This window comes from Monodon monoceros, unplaced genomic scaffold (genome assembly GCF_005190385.1).
Source record: "Monodon monoceros isolate NGI ecotype Baffin Bay Population unplaced genomic scaffold, NGI_Narwhal_1 Super_Scaffold_12, whole genome shotgun sequence".
In the NCBI taxonomy this organism is placed as follows: Eukaryota; Metazoa; Chordata; class Mammalia; order Artiodactyla; family Monodontidae; genus Monodon; species Monodon monoceros.
The window spans coordinates 35776429-35789327 of NW_021703768.1; the positions used below are offsets into that span (position 1 = coordinate 35776429).

Here is a 12899-nt window from a genome sequence, read left to right on the forward strand (position 1 = left end):
CACACACACACACACACACACACACACACACACACACACACACACACACACACACACACCCTTCACCCATCAAAATGCAAAGGCATGTTGGTAGAGTAGGCGCAGAGTGATAAACAGATGAGGAAAGCCTGTGTCTTGCCCTGAGGAAACCTACAGCAGCACAGGCACTGAGGACTCATTTATTCCACATACAGGGATTCGTTACCTTGTGACTTCCATGTCAGGGCACATTTTATAGTAGAGGATGAACAGGTCAGTGTCAGGGGAGTGTAGAAGGCTTCATGGAGGTAGTGATATTGGAGCATGCTTTTGAAGAGCAGATACATTGAGGATTTGTCCGGCAGCAGCCTTGAAGGTAAAGGAAAAGAGGCCGTGAAGGAGGATGTTTTAAGTCTAGAGAAGTGTGGTGAGCATTGGGAGAGGAGGAGGTACATTCCAGAGAGAATTCTGAGGTTGAATCACCCCCTCATGGTGACAAGTGACACATGACGGGGTTGGAGTTACATGTAACTGGGGAGCTCTAATCTCATTAAACATGTTAGAAAATGTATGAGATGAAGCTGTGTGTTCATGAGGTGGGGACTGGAGGCAGGTAGGAGATGTGAGTTCATTCAGTTTAGACAGGAATGATTTTAGATGCTTATGGGCATCCAGGTGACGGTCTCCCTGTGTCCGAGGCACCTGCCTTCTGGTTCTTTAACATTTACAGGATGCTCTGAGTAAACTGCCACCTTGGGGGTTCCCTGTAGCTTTTCTTCTCCATTTGGAAGTAAAGTTTTGACTGGTAACGTGATCACAAGTGATTGAAAGTGGAAAAATTCCTTTGAATCACTTTCCAGTTTGATGGGAAGATGAATGTTTTATTACTGTTCTCCAAGATGTGAAATAACTGATTTCTCTCAAACAGAATGCAATGAAAAGCATTTTAGTGTCTGTTCCTTTGACTTCTGGATAGGTGGACCATCTTCTTGAATCAATAGTAGTTCAGGGTTTGGCTCAGCCTTTTTCCAACCATCTTCCACCGGCCAACTGATTTAGGAGAAACACAGCCAGGTCATTGAGTTCCAGGTTCCAGAGTTATGCTGTGGTGGTCCCTTAGGGTGGTAAACATGAGGCTCCTGGGACTTGAACATTTAATTCAGGAGGACCGAAAACAAGCTCTCCTGAGCCAAGATGTTAGATTTACAGGGAAATATAAAGATAGCCTGTCCTCCCCTCCACACGACCTTTTCCTCCATAAACACATACTCCTTGCCCTTATCTTCTCCTGACCCTAGTCTTTCATAGATTTTGACCTTGATTTTGATTTACCTTCACATTGACACATTGTCTGTTTTTAATTTCCTGTCTGACCTGAGGTTAAGATGAGAAGCAAAGCCAGCAAACTGATTTAGACAGGATCTCTCAGGCTTTCTCACTTTCCCTGGGATCAACTTGTGTCCAGATTTATGTGTTCGAAAATAAATTGCATCAACTGACCCAGAGGTGATTAGACTCTAGGGGCTCAATTTACACTAGCTAACCTCGTGAGATGGGCCAATATACCAGAATGCCAATACATTTGTTTATTCTCCATTTGAGCTGTGAAGCAGTTTCATTTCAGCTGGTTATTGTATTAGTTTTCCAGAAAGAGAGAGAGCCCAGAAAACAAGATAAGAATCAGAAGGTCATGTGGCAATTGTAGAGTCGCAATGGAGGGAACTGTGTGGCCCTCAAGGGAGAGCATCGGCAGGCTCTGAAAATTATTGTACCTGTCTCTGTATTGGGACATTCTCGTTGGTCCCAAGTAATTGGATTGAGACAAAGCCATAAATTATTTTTTTCAGCATTCTTCATCAAACATTAATTGATTAGACTAGATTATCTCTAAAGTCCCTTCTGCCTCCAAATTTCTGTGCTCTGCTAAAAATCCCCTCTCCTTATGGCTATGTTTCAATCATGGCTGGATAGTTGTCTTCCTGATTGATGTTTAAGAAGTCAACCTCAGGCTCTATAACAGGCTTTTAAAGACTGTATTCATTTTCTATTGCTTCTAAAACAAATTACCTTAAATTTAGAGGCTTATAAAAACCCATTTATTAGCTCACAGTTCTGTAAGTGAGAAGTCTGGACACAGGCTGGTGTAACTGGATTCTCTGCTCAGAGTTCACAAGGCTGAAATCAAACTGTCATTAGGGCTGCATTACCCTCAGGAGGTCCTGGGAATGAATTTGCTTCCAAGTTCATTCAGGTTGTTGACCAAATTCAGTTCCTTGCTGTTGTAGGACTGTCATCCCCATTTCCTTGCTAATTGTCAGCTGGGAGCCTATTTTTGCCCCTGGAGTCTGCCTGCACTGCATCTCATGCTTCCTATGTGGCCCCTCCAGCAACAGCAGGATAAGTCCCTCTCGAGTTTCTAACCTCTCTGACTTCCCCTTCTGCACATCTCACTGACTAACTTCCCCTCCTGCTTTTACAGACTAATGTGATTACATTTAATCACCCAGACAATCCAGAATAATCTCCCTATTTTAAAGTCAGTTGATTAGTAACCTTAATTACATCTGTGAAGTCCCGCCAGAGCAATACCTAGGTTAATGTTTGAATAACCAGAGAAGATAATCTGGGGGGGACCTCTTTAGCATTCTGCCTATCCAGTCGCATCAGCAACATTTTGAAATGATGTCTTGTCTTTATTGGAGTGATCATATCTGTGGATGACTGGTTTCATCTATTTACACATATTCTTTTTATTTGCAATTTTGTAGGATAATATTTTCTGATCCTACCTTCATATTTCAGCATTTCAACCCCTTGGCTTAGAAGGTTCTGTGTTACAAAAAATACATTTATTGGTTGGCTAAATGGAGGAGAATGATGTTTTTCTCTCCCCCTCACCCAGCTGAGGCTGCTTGGGGCAGATGGGCTCTATTTTCAAAGATTTCAAAATCATAGCAAATTTGATTTGCATTAGGTCAGTGATTCTCAGTTTACCTGTGGTAAAGCCAGGGCATTTGTTTGTAAGGTCTAATACACAACCAAGGCTGAGAACTATTGATATGCTCCCAACATGCTATTTTGGAAATAAGGAGGCTGAGGGTGAGAAATGATTCACTTCAAGTCTCATACCTGGTGACAGATCTGGTGCTAGGTTTATGGTTTAATTATTTGTAGAGTTCAGTGCTCAGTAATTATATGCAAAATGAGTGTTAAGGTCTGGAACTCCCTGCTTCTCGCTTCGGTAGCAAAATTCTTTCTAGGACTTTAAGAAACTATTAGACCTTGCAAAAGAAGTTTAAAGGTCTCTTCTCAGCGGTTTGGTCTGCTCATGAGCAATAATAAACACAGATATGTTCTGCACTAGTCAGGAGCTTGATGCATGGACCTCCCCAATCTCAGTGTCTCAGAGCTGCACCATCCAATGGGGTGGCCACTCACTGCCCATGGTTCTTGAGCACTTTAAATGTGGCTGGTGCCAGTTGTGATGTGCTGTGAGTGTGAAATACACACCAGATTCAAAGACTCATTATGAAAAAAAAGTGTATGAAATACTTCAATACTTTTCATATTTACTGCATGATAAAGTGATAATATTTTGTACATAGTGGGTTAAATAGGATATATAATTAAAATTTATTTCTTAATATGGTTACTGGGAAATTTAAAATTACACATACGACTGGCATCTGTGGCTGGCATTATATTTCGGTGAGACATTTCTCTTCCTGAGAACATGTTCTATTAAAGCAGTTAACAATGAATGGTCCACGCCAAGCTATTACACCTCCTGTGATCTTGAAGAGTGAAGTGGGGTATTGTAAACTTCCTGGCGATGAGACGTGACATTGATCTGCCCCGTGTTTGCCATCTATCTGGCAGCCAGTCAGTCTGGCCAAATAGACTTCTTTCTATTTATAATATAGAATCAAAGGAGGCGGGGGGATGCCCCCGTGTCATGGAAAGGGCACACTTCATACCTCTTAAGTAATGTACCCAAAAGTAGACCAAGTGCTCTTGGAGGCTGTAAGACAGAGAGATGAATATCCCTTAAACAATTCTGCTCCTAAAGAAACTGCAGTGTCAGCATTTATGAATTACCACCGTCCTTGACAGGCCCAAAGTACTGGAAAGTACTGTGGTGCCTACCCTTGTCCATAATGCAAATCCAGATTTTCCTCTCTCTCTTTTTCTTGTTCTCTGTAGTTTGGCCTGCCTCACTGGTACTCTACTTGTGTATTTAGTCGACCCAGTTTAGCATTTTCAAAGAAGCATGGGAAGGCAAAGGCAAAGACAGCCAGGCCTTGGAGATGGTTCCGACCCCGACCCAGAAGTATTCCGTCTCAGCTTGCGGGATCCCCTTAACTTCTCAAAGCTCCTCTAAACTTTCATTTCCTCAATTTTAAAATGAGGGTCTCTTGCAAGGAACGAATGAAGTAATAAGGCACTCAGCACACTGATTCCTTGGCAGATTTTGCAGGGGACATCTACTCTTTGCGGCCCAGGGCTAGCTGCTGGGGATAAAAGAGTGAGTGACACACAGCTACTGCCCCCGGTTTGCTCACAGCTAGAGGAGGAGAAAGACAAGGAGCCCAGCAGCATCAGTACAGGAGAAGTCCTCTGTCCCTTGCAGCTGTTCATTACGTTGCACTGCGCGGGGTTTGGCATATCACAAAAGTCTGGTATGGTGTGTAGGTGAGGGGACAGACCCACAGTCATGAAGTGACTGCCCGAGTCGCCACATCAGGTGGTGCTGGGCTGTGTCCAGGGCACGGGATTTCTGACTCCTTCTCTAGCAATGCTTTTCCCAGGAGAGCACATTGCCTCACTCTTGGTTTCCCAACTTGTTTACCCTAAAAGAACAACTTCACCACTTTGGACTTGATAAAAGGAAAAAAAGAGTTTCTTCCAACTTTTGCTCTATATATAATCTGGGCATGTGAGTGACTCCTTCAGTACTTGGAGTTAGTGTGGTAATCATTGTCACATTGTAATCTCATCAAGATCCTGAATGTTTTTGTTACCTGAAAACTTCCTTCTGTGAGATCTTCAACAGCTCATCTATTTCCTGTTAAATCAGGTAAAACAAAGCCTATACTTCCATCCGAGAGTCTTGGAAGATACTCCAACATCTTCAACTTTGTTTAAGGTACATTCTCCGTGTTCTATGTGATCTATCACAGTAATAAAATATTAGATCATTTAAAAAAAAAAAAAGAGCCACTTGTGGAAAGTGAGACAGCAGAAATCCAGTAAGAGGTTTGCTTTTTCAAATTCTATTTTGGGAAACAATGACTTGGTAGGTGCAATGCTGTAAGATATAAAAAGGAACAGAACATATTGTTCAAGTAAGCACCCACCTATGCAATTGATTTTCTCTTCCATGTAAGAGTTACACCTGCATCATGCATCAGTGAATGCACCAGGTAAATCAGGCTGGGTGAGTTTGGTCTAGCTTTGTGGCGAGGTGTTTCAAAGTGCCACTGGGTCCTACTGATTTCAAACAGAATGCCCCATGCACCAAGAAAGGCCCAGTCTCAACGGAATGCCCGTGCATATACCAAGATAGGAGAAGCACCAAGCATTTGGTGTTGAAATGGCCCTTATTCTTCCACTCCCTGGAAGGGAAGAGGTGGAGACCCAGGCTCCTATAACCCAGCTGCCTTCTCTGTGTTCTCACAGGAAGAGTCCTGGCTTCAAACCAAGCCTCTTATTGATGGAATTCATCTACCCAATTGTCAGCTCTAGAAACCCATGACTCACGAAACAAATGATCTGGACCCAGTAACAGCAGCGTGTAATTTTCTTACAGTAGATGAGATAGTGATTAGGGGAAAAATCAGCCTCTGGATTATTCCCCCACACTTGGGCCTCCATGTAGAAGGTGTGCAATTTGCCTGTACACCTAAGCGGAAGTGATCAGCACTCCTGCCTTATCCTGGGAGATGTACACATTATGTTATGATTATCCTTCCCCTCCCCTGGACTCTCGTGTGATGTAAGTGCTTGATTGAAGAGTGAAGTCTCACGTATTGTGGCTGATTGCTTTACCATGTCCCTAGACTTCCTTTCCAGGACATACAATGAGGGCCCCATTCCCAATCCCATGGGAACCTAAAACGGGCTATTTAATCACTAGTATCAGAAAGTGTAATAAATACCTAGTATTGATATATGCAGAGGGCAGGCCAAGTGCTTTGAATCAACGTCTCATTCAGTTGACTCCTGATTTTTCTCATGAAAAGAGGAATAATATTATCATCTCCATATTAGAGATGAGTAGCCTGAGGTTTGGTAAAGCCAGGATTTGAACCTGATCCACAACCTGTACCCTGAACCCCTAAGCTCACCCTCTCTATAGGTGAAGAGCAAGGATAACATCTGAGGTAGAGTCTGATGGTTATTTCTATAGACCTGGGAAAGTATCTATCAATGATTATTAACTAAATGTGACCATCTGACAGTGGAACAGATGGCATCAAATGAAATCAAGTGTCCAGGGTTCACTCAGTAGCACTGTCTCCTACCTCTTGTGTCAATGTCAGCAGATCGTTTAATCTTTGTACCTGTTACCTCACCTGGAGCCTAGAGAATATCATTTACTTCCCCAGCTGGTGGCGTGCTGGGTCCAGCTCATACTGGCTTGTGAATCCACATTCAGTGATGTCAGTGATGCAGTGAATCCGTGTTAAGTGACTTGGTAGCTTAAAATCAGCCTTGGTGGAGGTATTTATACCACAGAGATTGGCAAAAGCTACAAATCATGGCCCTTTTAAAATTATTATTCCAGAGAGACGGCTGTTAACTACTAGTACACCACCGGCTGTGACTCAGAGATACAATATGAATTGTCACATTCTAAAGGTAAACAAAGGCACACTGGGTACCCTAAAAAAAACTTCTATAAATATAATCTTACCTAAGTCTTCCGTGAATCTTTTATCCCCATCATTCTGCATTTGGGAAGACCTCTGAAAACATAACCATAATGATTTTATATGTCACTACAAATATACGATTTTATTTTGTGTATTGTTTTTATGAAAACAGATGCTCCTGTAACAGCCTAATGTTTCTGAATGCAGATACAAACATATCAGCCATAAAGTATATATATAAATGTTGTCAATTAGAAATATAAAATATAATGCCACGTATGTAATTTAAAATTCTCTACTAGTCACGTTTAAAAAAAAAGAAATGGGGGATATTAGTTTTTAATATTCTATTCAACAATCCAAATTACGATTTTAACGTATAGTCAACATAAACGTTATTGAAATATTTTGCATCCTTTTTTGTACCAAGCCTTCAAAATCCATGTATATTTTATACTTACAGCACATCTCAATTTAGATCCTAACTTTTCATCAGAAACACTTGATCTGTACTTAGGTTTTATAAAATGTACAGTTGAGAAAGGTTTACATACCCAATCTGTTCTTAATATACTTAATTATTTAATTGAAATATTTAATTAAAATTTAGCTTATTTAATTCCTCAGTTGCACTAGCCACACTTCAAGCACTCAATAGTTATAGGTGACTGGTAGTAGCGGAACTGGTCAGCACAGGTGACCATATATGCTCTATTTTTTGTTTTTTTATAAAAATGGAGACGTATTATATACACCACTCCCAAAGTTTATTTTTCCCCTCATACTGTACACATTTAAACTACTTTCCCGTCCTATATTCCCCACTGGATCCCTGCAAGGAGAGAAATCTCAGCGAGAGTAATGATATCAATAATGTCTGTGAATTTCTTCTCCCTCACTGATGGGAAGGAGATAAATTGACCTAAGGCATTTTGTGTCTGACCAATTTTCAAATGACCACCACCAAAAAGTGGATAATAACATGAACTCCAGATACAAACTGTTCAAATAAATGCCTGAAGCTAACTAGAATGGATCATTTCAAATACCCTTTGGGGTGAGCCTCCTCCTTCTTCAGTGCTGAGTTCTTAGAAAAGCTTCACCAGGAAATCAATGAGATTCAGTTTTGCAATATTTCATTAGTAATCAACCTAGCATTAGAAAGTACACATTTATTAGGTTATCTACCTGGAGTCGTGGTTTTGCAATATAAACTATTCTGCTTCTGTTGGGGTTTTTAAAATCAGCTCTCGCTCTTTCCATAGCAGAATCACTAGACCAGTAAAACAGACATTTGAGAAAACTTCTTATTTCTGATCAATTCAGCTGCCATTTTGATATTCTTCGTTACTTGGCCATAACAGAACTACAAGCTCCTAAATCTATTATTTTACTCCTCCCACTTATTAAAATGCTAACATCATACTTCTAAGGATGCTTTTGACCATTTTCCTTTTAAGTACTTGATACAGATCAGAGAATCAGAGGGTGTAGGTGGTTTTGGGTGGTGGTTCGTTTTGTCTCTGACAAATTACTAACCAGATATGATCACATTTTTTCCTGTATGGCTTCATATACTTTTTAATGTTACTTTTAATAAAGATGATGTGGGGATTCTTCACAAAATAGTCTTCACATGAAATTTGTCTGCTACTCATCGTTTCTGTGTAGATATCTCTGAAATCCAGTAGTGATTTCTCTCTCAATGGTTTTGATTGCTTTTATATTCTCAGCCTTGTACAATGCTAGCAGCCACTGGTAGTTCAACAAATACTTGCTAATTTTAAATTAAAGAGAATGGAACCAATGGCTTTCTTTGCCTGGAGTTGGTTTTAACATGTTGGGAAAAAATAGTGTATTTAATCTCCATTTCTTCTCATGCGTTTATGGACTATTTTATAGCCAAGGAACAAAAGTATATCATTGGCCTCACTGTGATTTGGAGGCCTCCTGTGCTACGCAGTTTACAGAATTAAAACTCACACCAGCTGGGTCAAAGGGCTTTTCAAATGGCTCTCCCTTGAGGAAGGGGGAGCCGGCAAAATGCCTCAGGCGCGTTGAGATCCGAATGGTGTGAGTTCCCTTCTGCAAAAATAGAAGCCTCCTTCCCCCACCCCAGTGAACATCCTGCCATGTGGCTATGGCCAAAGAATGCATAAATATCATTAGAAATTTAGAGAGGGATTTTCCCTAGGAAAATACTGCGAACTTTATAAACCCAATAGACTAAGGTACAATTTAATAGATTCTTCTGAACACTGCCTGCCTCTAGTTAGATTATTATATCGGGAAAAGGAAATAAAGGGGTTTTCTCCTGCTCACATCTGGCACATCACTGATAGATTAAAGTTCCAGACTTTGTGTGTTGGCACTCTGTCCTCTCCCAGGGACATTTTATCTCCTCCAGAACCTAATAAAAGAGAACCCTCTCATCTAGAAGCTGCCATGCAGCACCCTGCATCACTGAAGGGGAAAGCTTACAGTCAAATCGGCCCAGGCCAATGAACGTTCTGTTCATGTGATGGCACTAAAGAGAGTTCACTATGGGGGTGCAAGGAGAGGGGGGAGTGCAAAGGGGGCCGCTTTCGGAGTTATCCCCACTGAGCCAGCAACAGTGGACTGGGAGTGTTAGTGTCTAAGGAAACCCTTAGCCCTTACTGAATCCAGCCACATTGCTTTATCCTCTTCTCTGTCCCCTAGTTAGAGCCTTAGAGTTGGGAGTCCCTATGCCCTGCTCTCATTGGCAGTGAACTGTTCTCTTCTATGTGGGAGGATGGCCGTTTTAAATACCTCCTTTTCTGCTGTCAGAGTGTGCAAACAGTTTTCTGGTTAATTTTGCTTTGGGGATTCTCATTTGTTCTGTGAGATAGAATGTATTCTGTGGAGATGTGTTTGGCTCATAAAGAAACTGTTGCGATAATCAGTTCTTTATCTGGAAGAGGCGAAGTTCATTTGTAGGCAACAGCTTTCAAAAGATTGGGGATGGGAGGGCGCCAACTACGATTCATCTGAAGCAAAATTCACTTGTCTCTGGCATCTGCCAAGTCTCTTTGAGAATTTCGAAGAGGTAACTTCGAAACCAGAGGAAGCATCCTTCTGAGAAATGCAAACCTGTTCATATCCTTATTCAGCTGGGGAGCATATACAGTGTTGCCTGGGAATGGGACTCACTGTTACAACCCAACATCAAGAGAGCCTGTGGCAGAGGAGGGAGGCTTCTTTGCCCGACACATGGTGTGTTGAGGGATGGCGAGTAAGAGTAGCACTATGTACAGAATCCAGTTCCTCAATGCTTTTCCTCCTTAAAAAAATACTTGTAAAACAGAATTTAAAAGGAAATATCCAGTTACCCAGAGGATAGCATTTTCAACCTATAACGTATTTGTTTTTAGCCTTTTTATGTATTTCTGCTGGAGACTTCAAACTATGATTACAGTGGCCTGTTCACCTAGGAGTAAAGGACCTTGGGAGAGATGCTCCGTGAAAGTAGCTGGGGATGATGCAAGGCCATGAGCCCAGAGCCTTCCAGGTTAAGAATTTAAAACATGGGTGTTATAATAACCACAACTCACATTAGTGTGAACTCTCACAGTTGGCAGAGTGTGTTCATCTACGCCGTCACACTCAGTCCTATGAATGACCCCATGGGGCAGTGTATGTGGGGCATCCTCATGCATGTGGGCTACACCTGGATATTCAGACGCAGGGGGAGATTCCATTCACCTAGAGATGTCTTCTTAGAATTTTTTAACAACGTTAAAATCATATAGAATTTTAAAAAATGATGCATCATCCACTGTCTAGAAAGAAAGTGTAGAGTGTGAGACGTTTACTACCCATTCCGAATTACACAGCCATGACCCGGAACACAGCATTCCACTATCTGTGAAAACAAACATTTGTGTTCATCGTTTCAGTTTGACTAGGGGTAGCAGAGGGCTATTTTATTATTGTCAAGAATGTGCAGTAAAAAAATAAGTCCAATAGAGGCACTGGTGGAGCTCCCAGTATGACGATCAGATTTGCCTGAGTGACTTGTAAAGTACTGTAATATCATGGAAATACTGCAGCTAAGCTTTAAAGTAGTTGGCGTTAGTCGTCAGATGTAGCAACAGCTCTCCAGAGGGCAGTCTGCTGAGTTCGTTTTAAGCCAGCCAAAATTGTCTCTTTAGAGATCCAGGAGGTGGACACCTGGTTTATTTATTCCCAAGAAGCTTCATTTCCTCCAGGTAAAGGTGTGTGCTGGCTGAGGCATGCTGATCTGCTCCCCCGTTCATCAAACCAAAGGCTTCAAGGTGTGGCCACACTTGGGATTCCAAATGGCTAGCCCAGCCACAAACTGACCCTTCTTAGAGTCTGAGGTGTTCACATTCCTGGGCCTTTCAGAGACCACATTCCTCCTGAAGCCCACAAGGACACCAGGTGTCCCAGGGGAGGCCACCTAGGAAGCACCAGTGTTTTGTTTTCTTTTGCGTCTCACCTCCTTACTGCTGCCTTCTGGTTAAACCCCCTTAGGATGGCTCATTAGCACAGGGTTTTGAGTGTTAATTGAGCTCTTTTGTTCACTGGGACACACACTGGAGAAGTTTTACTACTACTGAAGTGGGTTGTTTTGTTTTCCCTTTTATGGGCCGTCCAGCTCAAGGCCCCTTGCTTGGTGATACTGCTGAAGAGTTTCTATTTCCAGATCAGATTAAAGTGAACCACACTGGCCCTGTTATGGAAGCAATGCGTGGGGGTCATTTGTTGTGTGGTGGTCCTATGGCTGCCGGCCAGGATGTGAAAATCTCTAGTGTCCATGTTATTTCCTGAGGCAGGCATCCACCGGAAGTAGAATTTATTACAACCTGCTGTTTGCGCTCATGAAAAGTATGACAACGTGAGACTCTAGGGCAGTGAAAGACTTACAAAGATTCCTTCTAGAGCTGCTGTGCATGTCAACTCATTCATAATTTAGCCAGTCTTTAAACAATTTTTAATGAAAATAGTCTGCTTTTAATCGCTTAGCTTTATCTTATTCCTCTTTGTATGATCGCAGGTCCTACAGGTATGGATCTCTGGCAGCTGCTGTTGACCTTGGCAGTGGCAGGCTCAAGTGATGCTTTTTCTGGGAGCCAAGGTGAGTTCTGCTTTTCCATTCCCCCCCGCAGTGTTTTGAAACCACACTGAACTTTATTTGTTAAATCTAAGTTCTCTGGATGATGTAACTAGAAGAGGTAAGTTTTAAGTGGCAGTAAATAGAAAACCTGTTGTAGCTTTAAAATCACAAACCGGGAGGACGTTTCTGGGGATGTTTTTAGGAGGAAAACAGTAGTCAGCTTTGGCATCTGATGTTTCCACGTCAAAAATAAAGGCTGCAAATCATGCTGAGGGCATTTCTGGTGAAGGCAAGCCGGCTCTCTTGGTCCTCAGGCTCTGGGAGAGAGATTGAAATTGCACTGAAGGATTACTAACGTACTGATCACTCAGCTCATCTGTGACTAAGGATATCATAGCTTATTTCCAGAGCTCAGAATTAAGTCCTCTTAATCATATTCTCTGAGAGTGGAAATTGCAGATTTCAAATAAATTTTACCTCTTACTCTCTGGGTGATTACCATTTGGCTAAATCTGAAGGAGGAAACACCCGAAATAGTTGGATAATATAGTCAAAGTCACGAGTTTCCTTGGCCATCTCTGTAATTCTCCCTCCCTCTTTATACCCTCTTCCTATTGGAAGAGTTGCCATGTATTCAAACTTAGGTGTCACACAGCAATAACCGGAACAGAAGAGAAATGAAAGGGAATGAAAAGTATTTTTCTGCCCAGAAAGAAAACTGTGCTCGTAACGAGGGTGGGAGACGTTTTAAAATATCATCTTGAGTACTTGATTTTTTTTCTTCCTTGAGCTTCAACAAAAGAAAGAAATCATCATTTCTCCTATTCTGTGATACCACAGTCACTTGTTGCTTTAAGAGCGGCCAACTCCCCTACTTACCAGGCAACTCATCTTGGAAAACACAGTTTAGCAGCAGAAGTAGTGCCTTAAAATGTCCTCCCTGACCT

At 41.8% G+C, this 12899-nt stretch overlaps 1 protein-coding gene across 3 annotated transcripts in view; it reads left to right on the plus strand.

Annotated features, from left to right (window-relative positions):
* The window catches only part of GHR (growth hormone receptor), a 279446-nt gene that overhangs the window by 107823 nt on the left and 158724 nt on the right, over positions 1-12899 (plus strand). For 2 of the 3 annotated variants that reach the window (XM_029216313.1, XM_029216311.1), the window contains exon 2: positions 11893-11973. In XM_029216313.1, coding sequence (XP_029072146.1) covers positions 11904-11973 — 70 coding nt within the window. In that variant the 5' untranslated portion in view covers positions 11893-11903. Of the gene's footprint in view, positions 1-11882; positions 11974-12899 lie in introns of those variants that run through there. The other variant, XM_029216310.1, reaches the window with a different exon arrangement.